At 45.5% G+C, this 24,324-nt stretch overlaps 2 protein-coding genes across 3 annotated transcripts in view; both read left to right on the forward strand.

The window, feature by feature from the left end:
- Nucleotides 1-11,945, forward strand: part of Tars3 (threonyl-tRNA synthetase 3) — a 51,502-nt gene extending 39,557 nt beyond the window's left edge. Inside the window, exons 14-19 of the mRNA XM_051148687.1 lie at nt 2,139-2,216; nt 2,299-2,399; nt 5,421-5,525; nt 9,202-9,274; nt 10,265-10,379; nt 11,614-11,945. Of these exons, the coding sequence (XP_051004644.1) occupies nt 2,139-2,216; nt 2,299-2,399; nt 5,421-5,525; nt 9,202-9,274; nt 10,265-10,379; nt 11,614-11,762 (621 nt within the window). The 3' untranslated portion in view covers nt 11,763-11,945. The remainder of the gene's footprint in view (nt 1-2,138; nt 2,217-2,298; nt 2,400-5,420; nt 5,526-9,201; nt 9,275-10,264; nt 10,380-11,613) is intronic.
- A 2,122-nt stretch (nt 11,946-14,067) lies between these two features.
- Tm2d3 (TM2 domain containing 3) lies at nt 14,068-23,531 on the forward strand. 2 transcript variants are annotated; one of them, XM_051148688.1, is made up of 6 exons: nt 14,068-14,185; nt 14,447-14,539; nt 15,709-15,866; nt 18,801-18,975; nt 20,789-20,864; nt 23,360-23,531. In XM_051148688.1, the coding sequence occupies exons 1-6, from the start codon at nt 14,095-14,097 to the stop codon at nt 23,523-23,525; spliced, it is 759 nt and encodes a 252-aa protein (XP_051004645.1). In that variant the 5' UTR covers nt 14,068-14,094; the 3' UTR covers nt 23,526-23,531. The 2 variants fall into 2 exon arrangements, with proteins under 2 accessions (XP_051004645.1, XP_051004647.1); XM_051148690.1 differs by lacking the exon at nt 14,447-14,539 and having other exon boundaries at nt 14,074-14,185.
- The last annotated feature ends 793 nt before the right edge of the window (nt 23,532-24,324 follow it).

Genomic DNA, 24,324 nt, shown 5'->3' on the forward strand with positions numbered 1-24,324 from the left:
AGAATGTGGCTAGCCAGTTCCTACCTCCATGGTGATCATCTGGACCACACTTAGCTCCTGATGTGAGGTTTTCATTTGTACCATTCAGTGCTGGTCCACTTTTTCCTAAAACTCTCACAGAAGCTAAGCGTGTCCCAGGAGGCAGGAGAGCGGAGGCACTGTATAAGGAGTCTAGCAGTTATTTTCATGTTCTGAGTAGATGGATGCCGGGCGGAGGTGCACAGACACAGGCTCAGCTTGAGCTGATAGTCTCCTCCTCACATACTCCTGCCCTTGCCCTTTCTACACTCTTCCCTGTCTACTGAATGAAGGATCAAACTTAAATGAGGTCTCCTGTGCCAGGAGAAATGGTGACTCAGTCACACAGAAGTCTTGACACTTTTGCTTTTTTGATTGATATGGCTAGAATTTAGCAGCCGAGGCTGAAGTCTCCCAGGAATATGGTATCACATGATGGACCTTCCTCTATTTTGGGAGCCTTTTCCCACGGTGACCATCTTTGATCGTCTGGGAGTGAGTGAGATGAGCATCTGAGGGGGTTATTTTACTGTTGCGCTGTTGTCATCCTTGTCTTCTTCACAAGTCTCTGAGCTGCCTTGAAAAAGCCCAAAGCTTTCTTAGCCCTGCCTATAGCTACTCCCGTTCCTATCGCGTTGCCTCATCCTGTGTCCAAAATTAGAAATCTGGTGGCCTCTGCTTTGTATTCTTCCCCAAACTTTGGCCTATCTTTGGTGTTTTAGTGCCTTAGGGGTTCCAGGGTCCTCCAGTTTCTCTGTCTTGTACCCCTTCTCCTTCAAGCCTGAGAAGCACCTCCGTGCAGATGCCCTTTCTTGTTCCTAGGAGAGGGGAGCTGCTTCTGTAGGGTTAGGTCCACTTGGGATGTTGCCAGCATCTCAGAAATGAGATTCTTTCTGTCAAGAGCACACTTGGACTGGGACCTGCGAGAGCCCTCCGTGACCCAGGAGCCAGTTACCTTGGTAATTTCCACTGCAGCTCAGAGGTGACATTGCTGCCTTGACTTCCCACAAACCCCTGTATTACCAAGTATCCAACCCCTCCTCCTCCTTAGTATACTGGATTGTGACAGGAATCTGGGTGGTGTTTTGACTTTTGCCTCCATGCTCTCCAGGAAGCTGGCCCAAGGGGTCTTCTGTTAGTGCTTATCCGGACACCCACTCACTGTCAGCTAGAGCCAAGAACCCTCACCACAGGCTGCAGCTCAAGCCTGAACTGGCTTAGGCTGAAAAGCCCGGGAACTCAAAAGGGCTGCCCCTCTGCTGCAGCAGAGGTCAGAGGCACAAAGGAAGTAGGGACACACTCAGTGAGTACAGGGAAGCAGGTTCAAGGCTCCTATGCATCGTCATGTGTGGAAGCCCCACCCACAACAAGAAATAGCTCTCAGCCCCATCCCGAGGAGACACATTTTGCTTTGTTTTTGTCAACTTGTCACAAACCTCGACATATCTTAAAGAGAGAATCTCAACTGAGGGATTACATCCATCAGATTGGCCTGTAGGCATGCTCATGTCTATGAGACTTTTGGGGTTTTGTTTTGTTGGTTTTTTGTTTTTGTTTTTTGTTTGTTTTTGACTCCTGACTGATACAGGAGGGCCCAGCCCACTAATAGTGTAGTGCCACCCCTGGGCAGGAGGTTCTGGAAGGTACAGGAACAGTAGCTAAATATGAAACTGGGAACAAGCCAGTAAGCAGTATTCCTCAATGGCCTGTGCTTCAGCTCCTGCCTCTTGGTTCCCAAGCTGACTTCATCAGTGATAGACTGTGACCTGGGAATTGTGAGATAAAAGAAACCGTTTCTTTCCCTGAGTTGGTTTTGGTCATGGTTTTATCACAGTGACATGGAAACAAACTAGGAGGCACCTGCTGTCAATTTGTAGGTCAGAGAAGGCCTGTTTGTAGGTCAGAGGAGGCTGGTACTGGAAGGAAGGTCTTTTCTAGAATCTCCTAGAACAATTTAGAAAGTCGTTCTTTTCCCCCAGTGTATTGTTGATAAGTATGCATTAAATGAAGGTAGGATGTAACTAATATGTATAGATACTGATGAGCTATATGGTAAAAAGGATGAATATGTGATAATGTAGGAGTTTTTTAAAAATAATCTTTCTTTTAAAATAAAATAGCAACTGCAGAATAGCTTGATGGAATTTGGAAAGCCATGGAAAATAAACGCAGGAGATGGAGCATTCTATGGCCCTAAAGTAAGTAGAACAGATTCTGAGAGAAAGAGGGGCATTATAAAAAATAAAAACTGTTTCTAAGCAAGCATTACTTAATTTACAGATTGATATACAAATTAAAGACGCCATTGGCAGATACCATCAGTGTGCTACAATCCAGCTGGACTTCCAACTGCCTATTAGGTTTAATCTCACATATGTTAGGTGAGTGACTCAAATACCTTCACTATCTGTCGTAAGATCACGAGAATACAGAAACAAGCGCTAGTGAGTTCTGGTGTCTATGTTATATACTATACATTTGCTTACATCTTTGTAACCTGGGGATTTTCTTCAACCATTTATGTTGCTAGGTAAAACTACTTAGGGCTGGGTACCTCATAAAGAAACTGGATTTGAGGGGCTAGAGAGATGGCTTAGTGGTTAAGAGCGCTGCCTGCTCTTCCAGAGGTCCTGAGTTCAATTCCCAGCAACCACATGGTAGCTCACAACCATCTATAATGTAATCTGATACCCTCTTCTGCAGATAAAGCACTCATATGCAATGAATAAAATAAATCTTTAAAAAAAAAAAAAAAAAAAAAAAAAGAAACTGGATTTGACCATGTCCCCTGGAGGGGGAGACCTGGTGGCACTCAGAGGAAGGACAGCAGGTTGCCAAGAAGAGACTTGATACCCTATGAGAATATACAGGGGGAGGTTATCCCCCTCAGGAACAGTCATAGGGGAGGGGAATAATGGGAAAATGGGGGGGGCGGAGGGAGGAATGGGAGGACACAAGGGATGGGATAAACATTGAGATGTAACAAGAATAAATTAATAAAAAAAAAAAGAAAAAAAAAAAAAAAAAAAAAGAAGAAGAAAGAAAGAAAGAAAGAAAAAGAAACTGGATTTATTTGGCTAAAATTATGGCAGCTCTAAAGTCCAGACAGCATGCATGGCACAGGCATCTGGCATGGGCCTTCTCCAGCTTCCCACATGGCAGAGCAGCTTCTCACATGGCAGAGCCGTAGAAAAGGAAATGGTTTTGTGCAGCCGACTTCACAGGCACAAGGCAACCCTGCTTCTCTGGAGAGCTAACCTAGCTGTGTGAGAACTACAGTGACCCCTTCCTGGGGTATCCAGCCCCCAGCCCCCACCCTTGCCCCCTACCCCCAACCTAATCACCTCCCACCAGCTGGAGCCTCCCACCTCTTGGGCTGGAGGTGGCACTTAGTGACAGAGTGGTTGCCTAGCCTTTGCCAGGCCTTGGATTCAACCCCCTCCCCTACAAAAGGGAAAAAGTGCTCCCCGATCTTTCTAGTGTCCAAAGAATTTATCAAGAATTGTGTTATGCGTTTCCTTTAGCTTGCTGATATGGTGGCTGGTATTTAGTTAGAATACTGAATACTGAACCAGCCTTGCACTGCTAGGGTAAAAGCCACGTGGGCCCTGATCCTGCCCTTAGTTTGTTTGACTGCACATTCATACAGGAGACTGGACTGTAGTTTTATTTTCTTGTACCAGCTTAGTATGGCTCAGTGTCTAAGAGTGTTGTTCTTTTAAAGCCACTGGGAGCGTGTTCCTTTCCATTCTGCTTCCTGGAAAAGATGAGATGCATTTGGCGTTATTTCTCTTTAAGATAATTGTTAGACTTTCCATTAAAACTGCCCACAGCTATAAGTTTCCCTTTTGGGGGAAAAAAAAGTTATTGTCATGTTTAAAATCCAGTCATTTTCATAGGATATTTTCTATCAGGGTTATTATAACAAATAAACAACCACTTCTCACTTGAGGGGGAATGGAGGGGATTAGACGGTCCATGTAAGCCATCCATCCTAGGAGTGTGTGGAGGGAGGGTGGGGAGCAAAGAGCACTGGTCCTTAGACAGGTTGGAGATGGTGCTGGTTTGAACCAGGCAGTGTCAGGGAGATGAACCAGGTGGCTATGTTGGGGCATATTGCTGGAGAAGGAACTGATGTGATTTTGAGGCCTAGGGAACAGGAGCATGAAGCATCGCCACTGTGGGCATTGTGAGCTCTGTGGGCTCACTGTGGGCAGTATGTTGGTACCCATTGCACACAGCCATGAGGCAGGGCATCGGAGAGAGCTCAACATCCATTCCTGAGAAAAGATGCAAATAAATGTCTTAATTATTTATGATAAGGAACATTTAGCAGCAAACAACAGCAGCATCTCAACAGAGCCAGGAGGCTATGTTTGTAGCACCTGGTTTACTGCCGCTCAGAATTATCCCAGGACTGCAGATGCTTAGAGGCATTATGGAAGCTCGCATGTCTAAAAACCCTACAGACCAAACGTGTAGGACTCAGGGCTAGGAACAAAGCAGGGGAGCCGCCCTGCAAGTCAGCAGTCACCTGCTGGGAAAGACAAAGCAGAACATTTCAGAAGCAATGGCACAGCGTAGAGTACTGAGAGGTGAACTTAAAGTGACAAGGTGCAGGTGTTTATATGGTGCTTACATCGCAAGCTTCTTACCAAAAGCAAAACAGTTACTCACTCACATGAAGGTTCAGACTACAGTCTTGGAATGGGAAGAACCAATATGGCAAAGTTACCAATCCTCTTCAAACTTACCCATGAGGTCTAGGCTGCTGGGATTATCTGAGGGGGATTTGGCAGACATCCTGAAGTTTGTTGGACATCATAAATGTATAAGCATAATTTTATATCACCAGTTGATTAAAATAAAAGACAGAAAAATTTGGATACATAGAGGCCTGCAGAGACCCTATCATATTTCTCTTTCATTTCCTACATAAAACAGCAAATAACATTTAAGAATATTCCATACTGCTCCCCATGGCGACATTTGCACAAGTCCCCACAGGAATGAGCTCAGGCTGCTTCCACGTCTCCCTTCCCCAAACCCAGGGCCAAGCTCTCTGGGATAGCTCAGCCTTCTGCCTGAGTCTGCAGTGAGCATCAGCAGGAAGGTATGTGGTGACAGTGTGCTCTTTTAGCATGTGAATTGGGTTAGGTGAGGACCTCTCCATGTTTGTTTGTTTCATCAACCTGCAGGAGGATCACTGTGAGTTCGAGGCCAGCCTGGTCTACAAAGTGAGTCCAGGGCAGCCAAAGCTACATGGAGAAACCCTGTCTTGAAAAAACAAAAACAAAAACAAAAACAAAAACAAAAATGGAAGATAACTAATACATGGGGTTTTTTTTTTTTGTTTTTGTTTTTTTGTTTTTTGTTTGTTTTTTTTTTTTTCATTTTTCCAGGAAGGATGGGGATGGTAAGACTAGGCCTGTGATCATTCACCGCGCCATCCTGGGGTCTGTGGAAAGGATGATAGCCATCCTCTCAGAGAACTACGGGGGCAAATGGTAAGTGGCATGCACGGGGAAGCTGGGGGACGCTCCTCTAAAATCCAGGCTGAACAGATGAAGTTTCTGCCTCCTAGTCAGCAAGTATCCACACAGCAAACAGAGGATTCTTGTTCCACGTGGCTGGTGAGAAAACAGGGGGACTCAAGCAGAGTGACACAAAACTGTTTCATTGCTCCTTATTTAAGGACCATGAACTTGCAGGGTTGAGTTATCTTTTCACCCTTTTCAAGCCCACTGGAGTTTGTGTTGTTGTCTGGAAAAGGCATCTTACCTCACTGTCATCCTTTCAACTCTGAGACTCTGATTGATATCCCACGGGGATCCCTGTGGCCAGTGACTAAGAGAAAAACATCTAATCCTCGTGTGACCCACACAGTATACCAGCACCATCGTAGAGAAGCTGCCCCAGCAGCACAGGCCTAGTAAGGAAAGCAAATGCTCTCACGTGCTATAGCTTGGGGTCCTCTCTCCTGAAAGCAAGCTGTCCACAGGTGTGGTCAGCGCATGCCATTCTGGTCACAATTATGTAGAAGCAATCGGATTAAAAAATAGGTGACAGCTTTGGGGAAGAGGAATGTTGCTGATAACAGCCATGGGCCATTGCGCTGGCTAGTTTTATGTCAACTGACACAAGCTAGAGTTAACTAAAGGATGGTACCCCAGTTAAGAAAATGCCTCCATAAGATCTGATTGTAGGGTGTTCTCTTAATTAATAATTAATGGGGGAGGACCCAGCCCACTGTGGGTGGGGCCACCCCTGGGCTGGTGGTCCTGCAGTCTGTAAGAAAGCAGGCTGAGCAAGCCATAGGGAGCAAGTCAGTAAGCAGCACCCCTCCACAGCCTCTACATCAGTTCCTGCCTCCTGTCCTGTTTGAGTTCCTGCCCTGGCTTCCTTCAGGGTGAACAGTGTAAGTAATATAAATCCTTTTCTCTCCTGATTGCTTTGGTCATGTTTTTTTGTCATAGCAATAGAAACCCTAACTAAGACACCCATGATGGTGGAATCACCCAGCAGAAGGCCCTTACTATTGAGGGCTTTTTGAGTAGTCAAATACAAGAGTTCCCAATCCGTGGTTCATGAACAGTGGCCACTAAAGCATATTCATGAGAGCCACCACATGAGCGAGCCCTCACTAGGTTCCACCTTGCTACACCCCTCCCGAGGACTCAATTCTCATCAGTAGTGATCAGTCCTAGTGCAGAGGAGCAGCAAGCTAGCATGGAGCAGCTGATTGTTGCTTTGGCTCCCTTTCATCAAGCAAGGCTGATTCCAGAACATAGTGATTTCCCTAAAACGGTGGGAGCTCTGGATGTTGCTTTGTCCTGTTCTCCCAGTTCCTTAGAAGAGAGGTGAGGGAGTGAGCCAGCATCCCTGGACCCAGGAACCCCATGCTGAGAGGCAACTGCCTCACCGATAGCCACAGCACCCACTGGCACTAATATAACACAGCTTGGGATACTGACGCTGCAGACCAGCATCCACCAGTGAACGATAAGCCTCCTCTGCCAATAGAGCTTAGTCCTAGCTTCAGAATCCACTGTCTCCAGAGCTATTGTCCCTACACACAAGCCCTGCAGCTCCCACAGTGGACATTGGGTGTCACTGCCAGGGCCACTGCCTCAGTTCCTCTGAAAGTTCTGTGTCATTGCATCAGCAGCCTATCCCAGGGCAGCATGCTGTGCTCATCCCTCTGATGAGTAAAAGTAAGGAGGGAAATGTCTGAATGGAGCATCTTGCAAAGGTCCAACTTAGCTAGAAAGCTGTGTGTATTCCTGATAACTCATCTAGAGCAATGAACTTGTGATCTCACCGAGAGGCTAACTTACTGAGATTCCACAGAAGCCAAGAGTGCAGGTGTGACGCACATGCTCCCTGAGTATGAATGAACATGCTCATATTTCATTATAGTTGGCTCTGTTTTGACAGGTGGAAGTTGGTGAGGTGGTGGTACCTTGTGCTAGAGAGGAGTAGGGAAGTGGGCCAAACCCTAAGGGAAGCTGGTGGGACTAGGACATGCAGTAGGGGACAGGAGGTGATCCTGTGTGAAGTGACCAGTCTCTCCTCAGAGACTCGGTCATAATCCCTGCACTTTGTACATCAAGACTTCAAACACCTGCCAGACTTGTCATGAAAATGCCTCCAAGAGTGAGATTCCCTAGGGGAAGTAGGTTGGGGCGGGGGTGAGGCCAGAGTCTAAAAGCAAACATTTACCTTTTACTTTATACACTGTGCTTGTGAGTTTTGCCAAGTATTTGATTTTATGCATCATTTCTATAATTTAAGAAAAAAGTATGTGACTATGTATAGTCTTAAAGTAGCAGATGGGAATGGTCCCCACTGCCCTCCATTCCACTGTTAAACTAAGTTCTCACCACAGTGAAGAAAAAGGTAAATGTGTCTCACATTAAACATAACCCTCTATGTTTTTAAAAACAGCATTATATTTTAGCATAATCATAGGTTTCACATGTAGTTGTGAAAATACATACAGAGAACTGCATAATTTTCCCACTGTCCTAGTTAGGGTTTCTGTTGCTGTGATGAAACACCATGACCAAAAGCAAGTTGTGGAGCAAAGGGCTTATTTGGTTTACACGTCCACATTGTAGTCCGTCATTGAAGGAAGTCATGACAGGAACTCACACAGGGCAGGAACCTGGAGGCAGGAGCTAATGCAGAGGCCATGGAGGGGTGATGCTTACTGGCTTACTCCCCATGGCTTGCACAGCCCGCTTTCTTGAGAACCCAGGACTACCAGCCCAGAGATGGCACCGCCCACAGTGGGCTGGCTCTCCCTTATCAATCACTAATTAGGAAAATGCCCTACAGCCAGACCTTATGGAGGCATTTTCTTAATTGAGGTTCTCTCCTTTCAGATAACTGTAGCTTGTGTCAAGTTGACCTAAGACTAACCAGGGCACCCACATTCCCCCAGAATTATACAATACATCAATCACAACCAGGATATAAGCATTGATACTGCTAACCCTGCTCAGATGTTACCATTTCACATGCACTTAATTCTATGCATGGGTGTACGTGGTTCCCATGTAAACACGAAGTCATCACACCAGTCATGGTACTGAGGAAAGCCAGCACTTGGAACAGCCTCTCATGCTTCCCTTTATCCCACTGCTGTCTACTAAGCCAGCAACCGTCAACCTATGTTTTTCTCCACAATTCTGTCATTTCAAGAGTGTCACATAGTGCGGTCATGCAGTTACAGCTTTCGGAGGCTCACTAGACTCCCTTGAGAGCCACATGTATTCTGTCAGTCATTGGCTCACTGCGATTGCTCTTGGTGTTCCCACGTGTGCTTGACCATGTTTGACTGTTCACCTGCAGAAACACATTGGGCTGTATCTAGTTTGGAGCTGCTCTAAATAAAGCTGCAGTGGACATCAGAGTGGAGGTGTTGTGTGAAGATTCCAGGCTCTTTGGGATAGATAGAATGTGCCTGCCTTATTTTCCTATCACAACTCCAAATTTCCTTTTCTGTCTGTACTGTTGCCTTCCAACTTAATAAAGTTTCATTCGCTTCTATGCCATTTTATCAGTACCACTGTCTTATAAAGATCACCATGATAAAGCTTTGATTACTTTTAATCACATAAGTGGTCATTTTGAAATGACTTTAAGCACAAATATTATATATATATATTTTTTTTTCAGGCCTCTCTGGCTGTCTCCTCGCCAGGTAATGGTCATCCCTGTAGGTCCAACTTGTGAAAATTATGCACTACAGGTAAGATTACAGACATTTGAAGGGCATAATAACTTGTCATATATTCTGTGTAGTCAATGACTTGATATGTTCATGTTTTAAGATAATGACTAACTAGCATGTTGATAACTTTTCCTTCCGTCCTTGGAAGCAATGCATGAGTTATATCTATGGAGCTGTGCTTTCTTAATGCTTTTGAGAAATGGGTGTTTCCAAGCACCTCATACTTACTCTATCCCACATGTGTTTATTGAGGAAAAACACTTCCTTATCTGCACATTATAATAACAAATATTTACTATCTTACTTTCAGGGGGAGAGGGCAGTAGTCTGGGAGCATCTTAACTAGTTCTATTTTTTAACGTTAAAAATAATATTTGTTTGGGATTTTTTTTTTTTAAAGACAGTGTCTCTCTATGTAGTCCTGGCTGTACTGGAACTCACTATGTAGACAGGGCTGGCCTTGAGATCCCCCTGCCTCTGCCTCCTGAGTGCTGAGATTTCAGGTGTGCACCACCATACCTGGCTTATTTATTTTCTATGTATGAGTGTTTTGCCTGCCTGTCTGTATGCCTGGTGTCTGAAGAGTTTAGAAGAGGGTACAAGGTCCCCTGGAACTAGGGGTGGTTTTGAGCCATCATGCATGTGCTGGGAACTGAAACCCGGTCCTCTGCAAGAGCAGCACATGCTCCTAACTGCTGAGCAGTCTGTCTAGCCCCCTAGCTGTTGGCTCCAGCATGGCACCTCATGGGATGCAACCTTAGGACACAGGCACTACCCTGAGTTCCTAGCTGTATGGGCCGCTTGACAGCCCAGACTCGGTAGTAACAAGCCCTCCCTCCCTCCCTCCCTCCCTCCCTCCCTGCCATGCCTTTCTGTGAGTCACACAGACCAGCTCTGAACAGTGTAGCAGGAGCCACCTAGGGCTCAATGCTAGGAGATGGGAGACACAGGGCTGTTGTGGAGTCTGGCTACCATAAATGATGTAATGACACCCCCACTTTCTTCTAGGTGTCCAAGGAATGCTTTGAAGAAGGCTTTATGGCCGATGTGGACTTAGACGACAGTTGTACACTAAATAAGAAAATACGGAATGCACAGCTGGCTCAATATAATTTTATTTTGGGTAATTGAAGCTCATATTTTTTTTTCAGATGCTCAGCTTGGAGATTTACTTGAAGAAAATAAAAGGGGGGTTATATAGTAACTACTTACCACAGTTGACTGTTGAGCTGTAGTCCTGCTCCCCCATGTGGAGTCTGTGGTGCAATGTTCCTAGCAATGGGTAACATTCAAGCCCAAATGGAGACAAACACCAAGATTATTTCTTCTCGGGGAACTGCATTGCTTTTGCCCCAGCCCATTTGCAAAGCTCAGATGCTTCCTTTTTGATTTTCTGGTTTATTAGAAATCTTGGATTAAGCTATGGGTAGAAAAAATTTCAAATGATCAAAAGAAATGATAAATAAATAACATTCTCAGAGACTCATGAGTACTCATGAGTAATTAAGTACAAAGTCCAAAGTCCAAAAATTTGGCTTAAAAAAATAAATGAAAATTAACAATAAAATCAAGAGAAATCAATATTAACATACCTGGAGGTATAGCATGGATACATTCTGTAAGTTGAAAGTGTCTGTAGTGAAAAGAAAGAAAAAACAAAACCTTGGCCAGAGCCATTCTGTCAACAGCGGTCACTGGCAAGGTTTGGCTGTAGAGGGGACTGAGGTGTCTCAGTCAGACTCTTTCTTGTGATAGTCATATCAACTTAGCCAAGTGGAAGGGTCCTCGAGTGGCCAGTGACCTGGAAGGCCGAGGAAATAGCTAAGCTACTGAAAGAGTAACCGGGAACTCAGCCTTGCCGCGTCTATGTCTCTCCATTTCTGGTTCCATTTCCTTTATACTTGTGAATATCCTTGTAATTCCACTTAACAGTTTCTTCATTCTATATGGGAAGAAACACGAATGCAGATTCCTGCATCTTCTCACAGAATGAATTATGAAGAACAGGCTTCCCTTCTCCCCCATTCTAGAACATTCCGGTTGGCTTGCTTAGCTCCAGACACATTACGTTTCCTTGGAGTCATCAAATACATAGGAACAAACAAAACAAAACAAACAAAAAGCCCTTCCCACTTGTGCTCTAAGACTACAGTGGTGTGCTCTGGAGTAGTCAGTAGAAGGGCTGACACCCTGTCCCTCCACTCCAACTGCTGAGCTGCGGAGGGAGAACCCGACGCTCACCACACCGAAATTTAGTGAGTAACATTGAGGAGAAACTCAGGCATGCGTCACATGTGCTAACTTATGGCGGGTAAACCATTCATTTTGAAAATGTTTACTTCTCTTTCTTTCTACAGTGGTTGGTGAAAAGGAAAAGATAAATAATGCGGTAAATGTTCGAACAAGAGACAACAAAATTCATGGAGAAAGATCGGTGGCTTCTGTCATTGAAAAATTGAAGAACCTCAAACAATCCCGCACCCTGAATGCCGAGGAAGACTTCTGAAGTCTTCTCCTTGGCTTCATCTCTGAAGATGTATTTTTCCAGCCACTTAAGATACTAGTACTTCCAAGAACCCTAGGGCCAGAGGTAGGCCACAGATTCAGTCACCTAAGAAGGAAAAATTATTATTTGATATATACAAATTTTTCATTCATTGTATTCTGAGACCAAATAGGAGAAGCTGGGGAAATCCACGGGAGATCAAGACTTCAGAGACCTCAGCGGTAAAATGTTGTTCATGCAAACAGGAACGCATCTTTCCCTAAAGATGTGCTGCCAGCCTGGGGGCGGAGCTTCATGAGAGCATCTGCCTTGCATGTATGAGGCCGGGGCTCCTGCCCCAAGCCGCCGCCAACAACAACTAAAGTAGACTTTCAATAAAGCCCACATCCCTTTTGAACATGGCAGGGAGGTGTCTTATTTCTAATACACATGTCTCAGGTATTTTTACGGCTGTTTTACTAAAGTTCACACTGAAACTTCATGCCCACAGTTGGATCATTACTTCATTCAGTCAGCAAGCATAGGAGAAGTACTAATACTGTGTTAGTGGCGAAGGAGTATAAACCTCAGAGAAATTTTGTGGAATCTGTTTGCGTTGTAGCTTAAGAGTAGCAGTTAAGAGTGGCTTCCCATTCATAATTCCTTATCTTTAGAAAAAATAAAGTCCTAAATACAGTGCATCACATGGTGTCTCTAGTACCTCTGCAGTGTATGTCCACGTTAGGCTGCTTATCCAGAGTTGAATTACTGCGTTCGTGGGGTGTTTCACTTATTTGCTGAACCACATGTATTTCTCTCTCTCTTTTTTTTTTTTTTTTTTTTGTTTCTGTTTGTTTTTGTTTTTAGAGGCAGGGTCTCTCTGTGTAGCCTGGCTGTCCTGGACTCACTTTGTAGACCAGGCTGGCCTTGAATTCACAGCAATCCACCTGCATCTGCCTCCTGAGTGCTGGGACTGATTTTATTTTTTTATTTTTTTAATGAGGCAAGGTTTCAGTGGTCCTGGCTGGCCTAGAACTCAGAGAGATTTGCCTGTCTGTGCCTCTGGATCATATTTTGGATAGTTTCAAATTTATTTTTATTATTTTCTATGCATGGGTACTTTGTCTGCCTGTGTGTCTGTGCACTACAGGAGTGTCTGGTGCCTGCAGAGGCCAGAAGAGGGTACCAGATCCCCGAAACTGTAGTCATGGATGGCTGTGAGCTGCCAGGTGGGTGCAGGAAATCGAACCCAGGTGGTCTGGAAGAGCAGCCAGTGCTCTTAACTCCTGAATCGCCGCTGAAGCCCCTGTATTTCTGATTTTCACTGAAAGGAAAAACTTACTATCTTGGAAGCTAATTATAATAGCAAAAGAGAACTTAGCTACAGATTTATTTCACTAGGTGTTGCAGAATTCAAGTCAGACACAGAAAAGCATCTATCTTTGATCTATTAATCATTTATCTTCCTGGGAACATGAGTGAAGCATCAGTTAGTGTCATAGATGAAGCCAGTGTGACGGTGTAAGGTGCAAATTGTGACAATTTTTAAAGCTAACATTTACTTATTATGGGTTTGTCATGTGCCAGATACCATCTCATGTACTTTTTCACTTATGAGATGTGCACATGGAGGAATTAGGAGTTTGAGGACCGCCCCCCCCCCAAAGTGCATGTCAACAGAATACAGGCATAGGGAAGAGAGGCATACCAACAGTGCGCTTCTTGAGGTATTCAAGATGGAATCAGTGTAGACTGCCCTGCTCCCCTACTCCCCTGCTCGAGGCTGGTGATCTCTTGGCTTGGCTGGGCTGGGCTAGGCTGAGCTGGGCTGGGCCCCTCCTCCTTCATGAAAATTCCACACACTAGGCTCTTAACCCAGGACCCTGAGGCCTGACCTGCTTTTCCCAGTCTCAGCGGAACTAACTCTTAAGAACCTCATGTCCCTGGACAGTTAGGCTGTGATGAAATCTAAGGCAGGAGCCCTGGGTCCTGGCGCGTGGGACTCCAGCCGCCTGTCTGTCACTCTTGGAGCTGCTTTGCTTGCTGCGTGGGCCAGCTGAAAATAAAACGGGCTAACCGCATAGCATCAAAACCCTCTCCCAGACTCCTACTGGAAAGAGAGGGGCGTGAGGGAGATTAGGTCCGAGTCACCACCTGTGCTGCAGGGCCTCATCTCCACCCAATTCCCCTAGTCAGTAGCACTCAGGCTCCAGGGAAGCCTAGCGGGGAACTTGCGACACAGACTAGCAGAGCCCCCTAGCAGTGCGCCTGCGAGCCGCGCCCGGACACGCCCCCTCCGGCGCGCTCCGCAGCCCCGCCTCCCGGCCCGGAAGTGCGCACGCGCGCCGGCAAGATGGAGGCTGCGGCTGAGCCGCTGCGGACTGTCCGCCGCCTCTCCCGCGTGCTGCTCTTCCTCTCCCAGTGCTACATTCTCTCGGGCGATGGTGAGTTCAGAGCCGGGGGCCGCCTCGGGCGAGCAGGTGGTAGGAGGGATCCAGAAGCCGGGGGAGGCCGGCGACGGAAGACTGGGCGCCGCAGCTCTCCGGGCCACGGCCGCCCTGCGCTCCAGCCGGCCGGGAACCGAACCCGAGTCCACACCGTTGTGTCCGTTTCATGAACCATTATCTGCCCAGTGCAGCCTCTACCTATTAAGCACACAAACCAAGGGTATCATATCCCAGGATAACATGTTTCTCTAATTGTAGGATCCTTAAATTTAGAACATTCGCAGCCGCTGGCTCAGTCAATAAAGGATCCGGGCCCAACACGTACATTCACAGTAGTTCCCAGGGCAGCAGGTACTAGACATTTTCTTTTTTAGTAAATGTGCATATTTATTTGAGTAGTTTTTCCGCCCTTTCTGTTTCCGATAAGCATTTCTTTAGTAAACGAAGTTGGCTTTTGTTTGGGGCTATTTCGTGTGTTGCTGTTTAGGTATGTAAATTAAGGGCGGACAGCTGCTTTTAAGCAGACGGTCTTTGGTTGATTCCGTTTTGAAATCTGTAACTCACCTCTTCATCCAGCCCGGCAGGACTCCTCATTTCTGTTTATTATTTAACACTCTCACCCAGTGTCTTAACCAGTGCTGTTTTCCCTTGAGTTTAAACAAAACAAAACAAAACAGATTCTGCCATGCTTCCCTAATGTTAATGTGATTCTCAAGGCCATGAAGGGCTGGGCTGTAATCTGAGTGGGGTCCGGCTGTTGGGGTTGTGAGGAGATTACCGCTTTGGGATCTTTGTTCCCTCATCTTTCTGGTCATTGTAGTTAGCCTAACTTAAGGCCATTTTCCCTTTGTGATCTGAACCTTCCAAGCTCGGGCCACAAGGAGATAGGAACAATAGGGGGAAATGGCATTTTACAGAGTGGACCACTTCAGACCAGCTTCACGTATTGCTGCTTTGCTAAGTGGATGCTGGTTCTTCTGGTTCATCTCTTTGGAGTTCTGTTGTTTCAATGACTTAGACTTGAAACGGGCAGAGGTATTTCACGAATCCTTATTCGGACGTATATACTAATAACAGTATTAACAGAATTGGAGTCCCGAGGGTGTCCATAGCTTCATTTTTCTATCAGTAAATTCCCTGGGATTTGGCATAGGCACCCAGGCTTTAGTTTTCCATTTGGGCCAGTAGCTATTGAGTGTCTAAGTTGGACCCAGCGTTTTCCCTGCATTGCCTATCAGTGAGCACCATCAGTTTTCGTAGCCACTTGGGAAACAGGAATGAAATGGTTTTTTTGGTTTTTTTGTTTGTTTGTTTACAAATGTCACACAAGTTACCAGGTCACAGCTAGCTGGTGACAGAACTACTCTTAGGTTGCAGGTGTCATAGGTTCCAAGTCTGTGCTCTTTGCATGGCAGCACATGTCTCATTGCTAATGATTGGTCTCTCTGCCTTAGAAAATTGTATTTCACTCTTCTTCTGATCACTATTCATGGAGAATAAGCTGTTCTCTCACCTCACAGAAAGTACCGAAATCCCCCCTTATATGACGAAGTGTCCAAGCAATGGTTTGTGTAGCCGACTTCCTGCAGACTGTATAGAATGTGTGACCAATGTCTCCTGTACTTATGGGAAGCCTGTCACTTTTGACTGTACAGTGAAACCTTCTGTTACCTGTGTTGTAAGTATTGCAGTTTACTTATTCCGACTGCATGCATTATAATGTTAAAAATGTAGCTTACATATAGATAGATAGATAGATAGATAGATAGATAGACGTATAGATACCCTTGCCCTCAACAACCTCTGAACCATTTCCCCCCCCCCAAAAAATGAAAATCTGGGCTGAGAAGCTAGCTCACTTGTGCAAGGATGAAGAGCAGTTTGGATATCCAGCACAGTAAAACCCGAGGCATGGCTGCATGCACCTGCAACCCTGGAGCTGCAGAGGGCCTTATGGGCTGGCTGGCTAGCCCTTCTCTCTGAACTTAGGGCTGGGGAGATGGCTTAGTCGGCCAAGTGACTGCTGTGCAAGCTAAGCCTCTGAGCTTAGAACTCCAGGTTCAGTGGAGAACCATCAGGGAAGACAACAGATATCAACCTCTGTCCTCCACATGTAGGTACATAAATGCACACATACAAGAACACATACACCACGTACACACTGAAATCAGACACGACTATAAATAAGATCTTCCGTCTCCTTCCAGCTCAGGTTATCTCTGTTTCAGTTCTAATGTGACTAGACAAGGCTGGCTGTTGTTGGGCAGCACTGAAGGTGTCCGTTTACCAGCCTAAGTCCTTCATGAACTTCTGGGTTCTCAGTAGTGAGAATTAGGGTACAGAGGGGATAGTAATGTCTTTTTACCATAGATGAACTTGCAAAGGGATCAGCCTTATCAGGGGTGAGAGAAACAGCATAGCACTGTGGCCAGTGCCCCACTGGGGATCTCCCACTTAGATAAAGCCATGACTAGGCCAGTGAGAAGCGTTCAGGACAAGTCAGAGTGAAGCAAGATTTATTAAAGTCGAGATATGTGATGCGCGCACTTTAGATATAGGGATGGGTGTTGAAAGAGACTTAAGGAAGGTGTGTACTCCCAAGAGTTGCACTTAGGTGTCTTCACAATGGCTGTTTATATAATTCTGTACCATTCGAAGTTAACATAATATAAAGGCTGTAATTTACAAAAGTTAAAGTTTCTTCTGGTTTAAAACTTAAAAAGTAGGCTCTGGTTTACGTAGTTTTCTTAAAGCATAGCCCTTGATAGGAAGTTGGGCAGCGGTTTTGTGGAATGTGCTGTTTAGAGCTGGGGAAGAAAGAGGAATCCTGATGCAGGTGTGCACAGTCAGGGCTCCAAACACCCTGGCCTTCGGTGAGGAGCGTCTTGTCCTTAGGGACGCAGGCGTGGCTTCTGTGGGCAGTTTGACTATGCGCTCACTTGAGATTTTTAACTGTTGGCTAGCAGGAACTATAAACTAGATCTCAGGGCAAGAGGCTTGCTCCCTTCCTGTGTTCCCATAAGGTGGTGGTTGTTGTTGTGTTTGGTTTTGTTTTTTCTCGCTCTATCCAGTCTTATTCTTAGTGGTGGAAAGATAGGTCCAATAAGTGTGTGGGATACCTGGTAGCTCTCTGGAAAAATGAGGGCGTGAACCTTCCAGGTAGATGAAAAGGTCAGGTGATTGTCTTTGTTGAGACACTGTGCTCTGACCCAGGTGTGGTGCTTCTGTAAGCAAAGCGCACAGCCTCATCTCAGTTCAAAACAGCGTTTCCTCCTCCTGACTCTCTCAGGGCATTACACCACCATAGTGCACTATAATGCAGTCCAGCTGAGGGCCACATGAAGGCAGGACCTGGAAACGCTGCCTGCTGTGTCGTTCCTCTGAGCCCTGAGCAGCCAGAGTGAGATGGAAAGCACACATCGCCCTCTCCTCTCCCTCCTCCTCCCCCTCCTCCTCCTCTTTCTTTCATCAGTTTTGTTTTGTTTTTGTTTTTGAGTGTGTGGGTATTTTGCCTGCATGTGGTGCCCCTGGGGTCTGGAACAGGGCATCTGCTCCTCTAGAACTGGAGCTAGAGGTAGTTGTGGGCTGCCCTGTGGGTGCTGGGAACAAACCTGGTTCTCTGGAAGAGGAAGAGGGAACAGGAAGAGGGTGTCCTTTTTATTTTTATTTTTTTAATTGAAAGAAAGTATTTTCTTACAATATATTCTGATCATGCTTTTCCCCCTCTCTCAGATCCTCCCCACCTCTCTACCTACCCAACCCATCACCCTTTTCTCTTTCTTTAAAAAACAAACAAAAACCCAGGAAACACACACACCAAATTTACGCGCGCGCGCGCACACACACACACACACACACACACACACACACACACACACACACACACTACAACACAAAATTGGGAACTAGAATATACAAGCAAAAGACCAATCAGACCAAAAGCCACCCAAACAAAGCTATTTGAAACAACAACAACAACAGATCTACAGAAATAGTTCATTTTGTGTTGGCCATCATCTACCCCTGAATTGTAGTTAATATACCCAAGGAGACCCCATCGAAAAAAACTAGTTTTTCTTCTGCAAACGGGCAGCAGTTGCAGGAGTATTTTGGTTAGGGATGGGAGCCCTTGTCCCCTGCCCGCTCTCAGCACTCAGCTCTCTGCAGTCAGGGTTCTTAACCACTGAGCCATTTCTCCAGCTCCCCCCCCCCCTTTAATATATTACAAAAATATGGGTACTCATTACTAAAAAGTTAACAAAAGTGATGAAATACCACTTTGAAATTTTTCATTTTTTGACACAGAGTTTCTCTGTGTAGCCCTGGCTGTCCTGGAACTCACTACAAAGACTAGGCTAACCTTGAACTCAGAGATCCACCTGCCTTTGCCTCTCAGATGTTAGAATTCAAGGCTTGAGCCACCATGTCCTGTCCATAGCCTTTTTTCTTTAGGCAAACTGTATAGATTTTTTCCCCCTTGATACTATTTACTAACCTGCCTCCTTTACGTACTGTTAGGTCCTAAATATAAATGTTGTAGAAATTCGGCATCTGTTGATGTCGTACCAAGCTGCCATGTTGCAGCTGATGCGCTCTGTGCTTTGGTCCATAGGATCAAGACCTGAAACCCCAGAGGAACTTCGTCATCAACATGACTTGCAGGTTTTGCTGGCAGCTTCCTGAAACAGACTATGAGTGTACCAACTCCACCAGCTGCATGACAGTGGCCTGCCCGCGGCAGCGCTATCCTGCCAACTGCACAGTGCGCGACCACATTCATTGCTTGGGTAAGGAACAGAGTTTGAGGGAGCTATGTAAGCAAAATTGTTTTTTTTCTGAGCTTACTCAAGAGCCCTTAGCCAGAAACTTGAGAATTACACTTATTGAATTGTAGTCAACAGATGAATTCTCATAACAAGGCTGACAAACTGAAGGAAGAAAAACAGAAAATACATAATCTGTCATAAAACAAGGAAAAGATCTCAGGTCTAAAACAGAAATTGAACTTGACCCAGTCAGTACCGATGGCATTGTGGCCACTTGAGGGCATTGCTGGCCTTCGTCCTCTTGCTTTGTCTTCCTTTCAGGAGAGTGTCTACTCCAAAGCTCTCTCTTCCACAATGGCTGCCTTCCTCAACCTTCCCAACAGTGGATAGTAGACAGGGCCTTGACAGCCCAGCTCTTGTCTGCACATGCTCTCTTGTCATTCACAGTTGCTAGCGTTTATTTATGTTGCTTGGAGCAACCTTCAGTAGCACTAAGGCCCTGTCCCAAGTTGTGAACTCCATTCTTGGGTGTGTGTGTGTGTGTGTGTGTGTGTGTGTGTGTGTTTGGAGATGTGTGTGGGCACATATGAGAGAGAGAGGGAGAGAGAGAGAGAGAGAGAGAGAGAGAGAGAGAGAATGTGTGTGTTGGTTGGAGATGTGTGTGGGCACATGTGTTAGCCTGAAATTGGTGTTGGGTGCCTTTCTGTCCCTGCCCCTTCAGTACTTGGGTAGCAAGCCTGCCAGCTTCTCCGGAGCGCTAGAGATCCAAACTCCAGGTCTTGTGCTTGCACGCAAGGGCTTTATCCATCGAGCCATCTCTCCAGTCAAAACAGAACATTGAAAACACAGTCAAGAATTCAGTTACCTGCAGAGCCAGCCTCTTTAGCATGTGTTTTTATTGTTTTTTTATTCTCATAAAGAGAAAAAGCAGTTTCTTTTAAAATCCAAATTTGGCTTTTCATATTTAGGTCTATTTTCCTTCCAGAATTCATTTGGGTAGGTAATCTAAGGAAGATGCAGCTTTTTATTTTCCTCTATGTGGTTAGCCCTAAGCTAACAATGTAGCATGACGTCTGGGTCCACTGTGAGTGCAGGACCGTCCCTCCCTCCACATCAGTTTTGCCCCTGGCTCTGGGCTGTATCCCCACCTCTCAACACACGTTTCTACACTAACAGGGATTGAAGCTGGACCCTCTGCATATGAGATGCTCCCTGTTACATATATAAAGCTCTTATATATGTCAGGACACAAGTTAAGAAAAGCTCTATACCTGTATTTGATGCTGATCTATAAGGGATTTCTTGTATTTATGACTTCAGAGACTTATGTAATGAAGGCTGCCTTTCTTAGGTGACTAGCACTCAGTCACCAGTGGCTGGGGCAGATTTGTATATTTATTTTTGTTGGTTCTGTAGGCTTCTATATCCAGCATCCTAAGGTTTTTGAAATGTTTCCTATAAAAATAAATAAATAAATAAATAAATAAATGGGAAGGATTGCCGGGCAGTGGTGGCACACGCCTTTAATCCTAGCAGTTGGGAGGCAGAGGCAGGCAGACCGCTGTGAGTTTGAGGCCAGCCTGGTCTACAAAGTGAGTCCAGAACAGTCAAGGCTACACAGAGAGACCCTGTCTCAAAAAACCTAAAATAAATAGATAAATAAATGGGAAGAATTTTGTTCTATGCCATTCGCTATGGTAAATGTTTTTGTAAAGACAAGTAACTTTAAAAATCCAAATTACATGACCATTGTTCATAAGTAACTCTCCGTGAGAATATTTTATGTGCCCAAGTTTCAAAGTAAAATACTTTGATTTTTTTCCCCCCCGGTAAGGTAACCGGACTTTCCGAAAACTGCTGTACTGCAACTGGACTGGAGGCTACAAGTGGTCGACTGCTCTGGCCCTGAGGTATGCGATGGTCCTTCTGAGTTTAAATGCTCCTGAGATTTTTTTGGGGTCTGTGGGATCTTCCAGCATAGTCTTCAGCCAAGCTTAGCTTCCTGCTAAATTACATTATATACGCTGACGGGTGATAAGAGTCACAGAAGGGTGATCAGACGAAACTCTGTGGAGCTGAGCTGTGGGAGCGTCTCCTCTGAGGTGTAGTGTGATGGAATCACTGGTCCCTGTTGTTAGAAATAGCCAATTCACACCGGAACCCACTGGGGTCACTAAAATGCTGTATCCTGTTTAGACAGGTCTAGAGTGACTATTTTACATAATGTGCTGCAGAAAGTACAAATGTGCTTACTGAAAACTAAAAAGAATGAAAACAAAAACTTTTTTTTTTTGCAGTGGTGGGGGAGGGAGAGAGAGTGTGTGTGTTTGTACAACACACACATGTGGAGGCCAGAGCACAACTCTGTGGAATTGATTTTCTCCTTCCCCTCCTGCTTGGCTTCTGGGGATGAGACCCGGGTCGCCAGGCTTTGATGCAAGCATCTGTGCCTACTAAGCCATCTTGCTGGCCCAGGAAACACATTTTGAATTTCCTAGAATTGTGCTGTCTACACAGTCATACGCCTGTAACTCTACATAAAAGTGAGTGTTGAGTGAGAGGTGGTTCAGTATGCGAGTGTTTGCTGCACCAACACGGGAACCTGGGTTCAGAGTCCCAGCCCCCTGTACCAGTGAGTGCTGAGTGAGCTTGAGGTACAGTCACGTGATTGCTAATAGAGCAAGACCCCTCTGCACACACATATACACTACATGCACAAAAGGAAAGAAAAATGCACTTAAGTTTTGTTAAACTTTTCAACAGCATCTAAAAGAATTTGTACCAGCTCTTCCCATGAAAGGAAAAACCGGGAGGGACTGCAGTCAGATGGTTGCTTATTTACATCTGAAGTCTTAGCTTAGGCCTGAGACCCTGAGGCCTGTGGTGTGTGATGCTGAGCAAGGCCGCTCATCCATCTTACTGTTGACATTTTGGGGCCAAATTCTTTTTCTTGGGGACTGTCCTATACTTATTGGAATGCCCTGTGGCATCCTGGCCTAATACTAATTGTCAGGACACCCCAGTTTTGATAATCAGAATCTCTCCAGACATTGCCAGAGTCTCCTTGGTGGCAGCATTGCTTCTAAATACAATTTAGATCTAGGCTGAGGAAAGAGAAGGATCCTACCTGGGAAAAGGGATAATTGAAAAATAAAAGAGGAATCCAAGGTGGAAACTCAGATGGAACAAATAAAATCCAATAGCTGGCCATACCTGGGCTTTGTCCGCAGTGATTCAAATTAAAACTAATAACTGACTTTCAAGTCTCTCTATTTGTTCCTTTTGTTTCTTGAGGTAGGTTCTTGCCATGTAGTTCTCACTGGCCTGGAACTTACTATGTAGTCCAGACTGGCCACAGACTCCCAGCAGCCCCACCCCAGCCTCTAGGCCTAGTGACACAGAGATGACAGAGAGTCCCCATGACACCCTCACCTGGGCCCCCTTACCTTGTCAGCGTTTTACATCACATGCTACACTGAGCAGCTGACGGTATGGAAGCTTTTTGTCACAGCTCAACATAGTTATACAGAATGTTCACTCCAAGGAGATGTCTGCGGGTTTGCTCCAAAATGCTGTTGGTTTCATGGCCCCTTCAGATACCAGAATCCATGGCACTCAAGTCCTTTTTATCAAATAGTGTAGTGCTTGCACACAACCTACAGACATCCCACCCTTGCACCTCCTGTCATCTCGAGATGGCTTACGCTATCCAGTGTAAACACTGTGTGGATGCTTGTCACTTGCTGAGGGAGTAGTGACGAGGGAAAAGCTGTACTTGTGCAGTAGATATGCATTTTCCCCTCTTAAGTATTTTTCTTCAGTTGGCTGAGATGCAGAACTTCCTTTGGATACAGGAGGCTGACTGCTCTGCTCTGGGGGAGGGCGTAGGACCCCTTGGCCATGGGTGGGTACTTAGTGGAGCCAGTGGCGCACAGGCGCCTCTCCTCTGCACTGCTGTTATGCTTTGGCCTTTTACATTATTTCCCTGCACTGTCAGATCTTAGAATTTAAAGGAACTTTTAAGAATCACTCACAGCACTATATCTGTAGGGAGAAGTACCCAAGGCTAGGTGACTTGATCTGGATCTGCCAGGTGTGTCAGGTGCCTCAGTTCCTGACTCCACACCAGCACTCTGCAGGCTGGGTGAGGGTCATTTCTGTAACAGAAAACATTGGGTTTCAGTATAGCTAAAACTTATGTATTTCCTAATTTTCCCTGTTCCTAAGAATCCAACCCAGGACCTCACACAAGCTGACTTCCTTGCTTCTCTCTGGCAGTCTTCCCTGTGATCATTTGTTTTGTAAGTGTGTAGTCACGGGGACTAGCTTCTCTCAGCCCTCTCCTACCATGGTGTAACTACCCACCTGCACTAAGGGGTCCCGCCACTCTGCTTTTCTCTTGCAGCATCACCCTTGGGGGGTTTGGAGCAGATCGCTTCTACCTGGGCCAGTGGCGCGAAGGCCTTGGCAAGCTCTTCAGCTTCGGAGGCTTGGGAATATGGACACTAATCGATGTCTTGTTGATTGGAGTTGGCTATGTGGGACCGGCAGACGGCTCTCTGTACATTTAGCTGTGGTGGTGTGCTCCAGTGGGCCGCGTGGAGAGCCCTCTGGGTGGAAATGGGTGTGGTGGGAGAAATGTCTTTAATGTACAGCATCTGTACTTGGCTTGCCTTCGTGAAGGTGAAATAAAGAAATGGAACACTGAACCACAACAGCCTAGAATTTGTTTATTTGCCTGAAGTCCTTTTTGGTTTTGGTTTTGTTTTGTTTTGTTTGGAACACGTCAATTGTTAAGCCAGAAAAACAAGATGGCAGAAGGTCCTGTGTGAGTCCCGCTGTGTTACTTTATCGTCTCCCAGCTTCAGGTACCTCAGCTTCCTCCATGGCGGAGTGGGCAGGGTTACTGTACCAGCTCAAGTTACTCCCACCGGCTTCCGCCATCTGTAAGTCATGAACACAGCACTTCACAGTATGAGCTGTCTGAAGGGAAATAGAGTTTTATGGCGTAAACAGTACAGAGTATTGAAAATTAATAAATTTGCAGACCACATTAAATCCAGGACAGCCTTTTCTATGTTTCCTGTGTTGAAATGCTTTCAGTCATCATCATAGCTTGCTTATAGAAGTAAAATTTTGATTTTTTTTTTTTTTTCAGCACAGCCTTCCATTCCAACAGGTGGTTGGTGATAATTATCTGGCTCACTGACCACAGTGGAAATGTTTCTTTAAAATGTACTTCTGTGTGCATGGTTATAGATCTATTGTAGGCCTCTCATGGAGGAGAAATTGTAACAGTTTAGTCCAGAAGGAGCCTTTCAAATTAGCATTCTTCTGTGCAAATTCTAGTATCTGAGGTCTGCACTTAAT

This window comes from Acomys russatus, chromosome 7, assembly GCF_903995435.1.
Source record: "Acomys russatus chromosome 7, mAcoRus1.1, whole genome shotgun sequence".
In the NCBI taxonomy this organism is placed as follows: Eukaryota; Metazoa; Chordata; class Mammalia; order Rodentia; family Muridae; genus Acomys; species Acomys russatus.

Excerpts from the sequence above, each read along its gene's own strand:
- Tm2d3 (XM_051148688.1), top strand. The coding sequence starts at position 14,095 with ATGGAGGCTGCGGCTGAGCCGCTGCGGACTGTCCGCCGCCTCTCCCGC. Across the intron at positions 14,186-14,446 it reads CTACATTCTCTCGGGCGATG|GATCCTTAAATTTAGAACAT; the intron begins GTGAGTTCAGAG and ends CTCTAATTGTAG. Across the intron at positions 20,865-23,359 it reads TCGACTGCTCTGGCCCTGAG|CATCACCCTTGGGGGGTTTG; the intron begins GTATGCGATGGT and ends TTTCTCTTGCAG.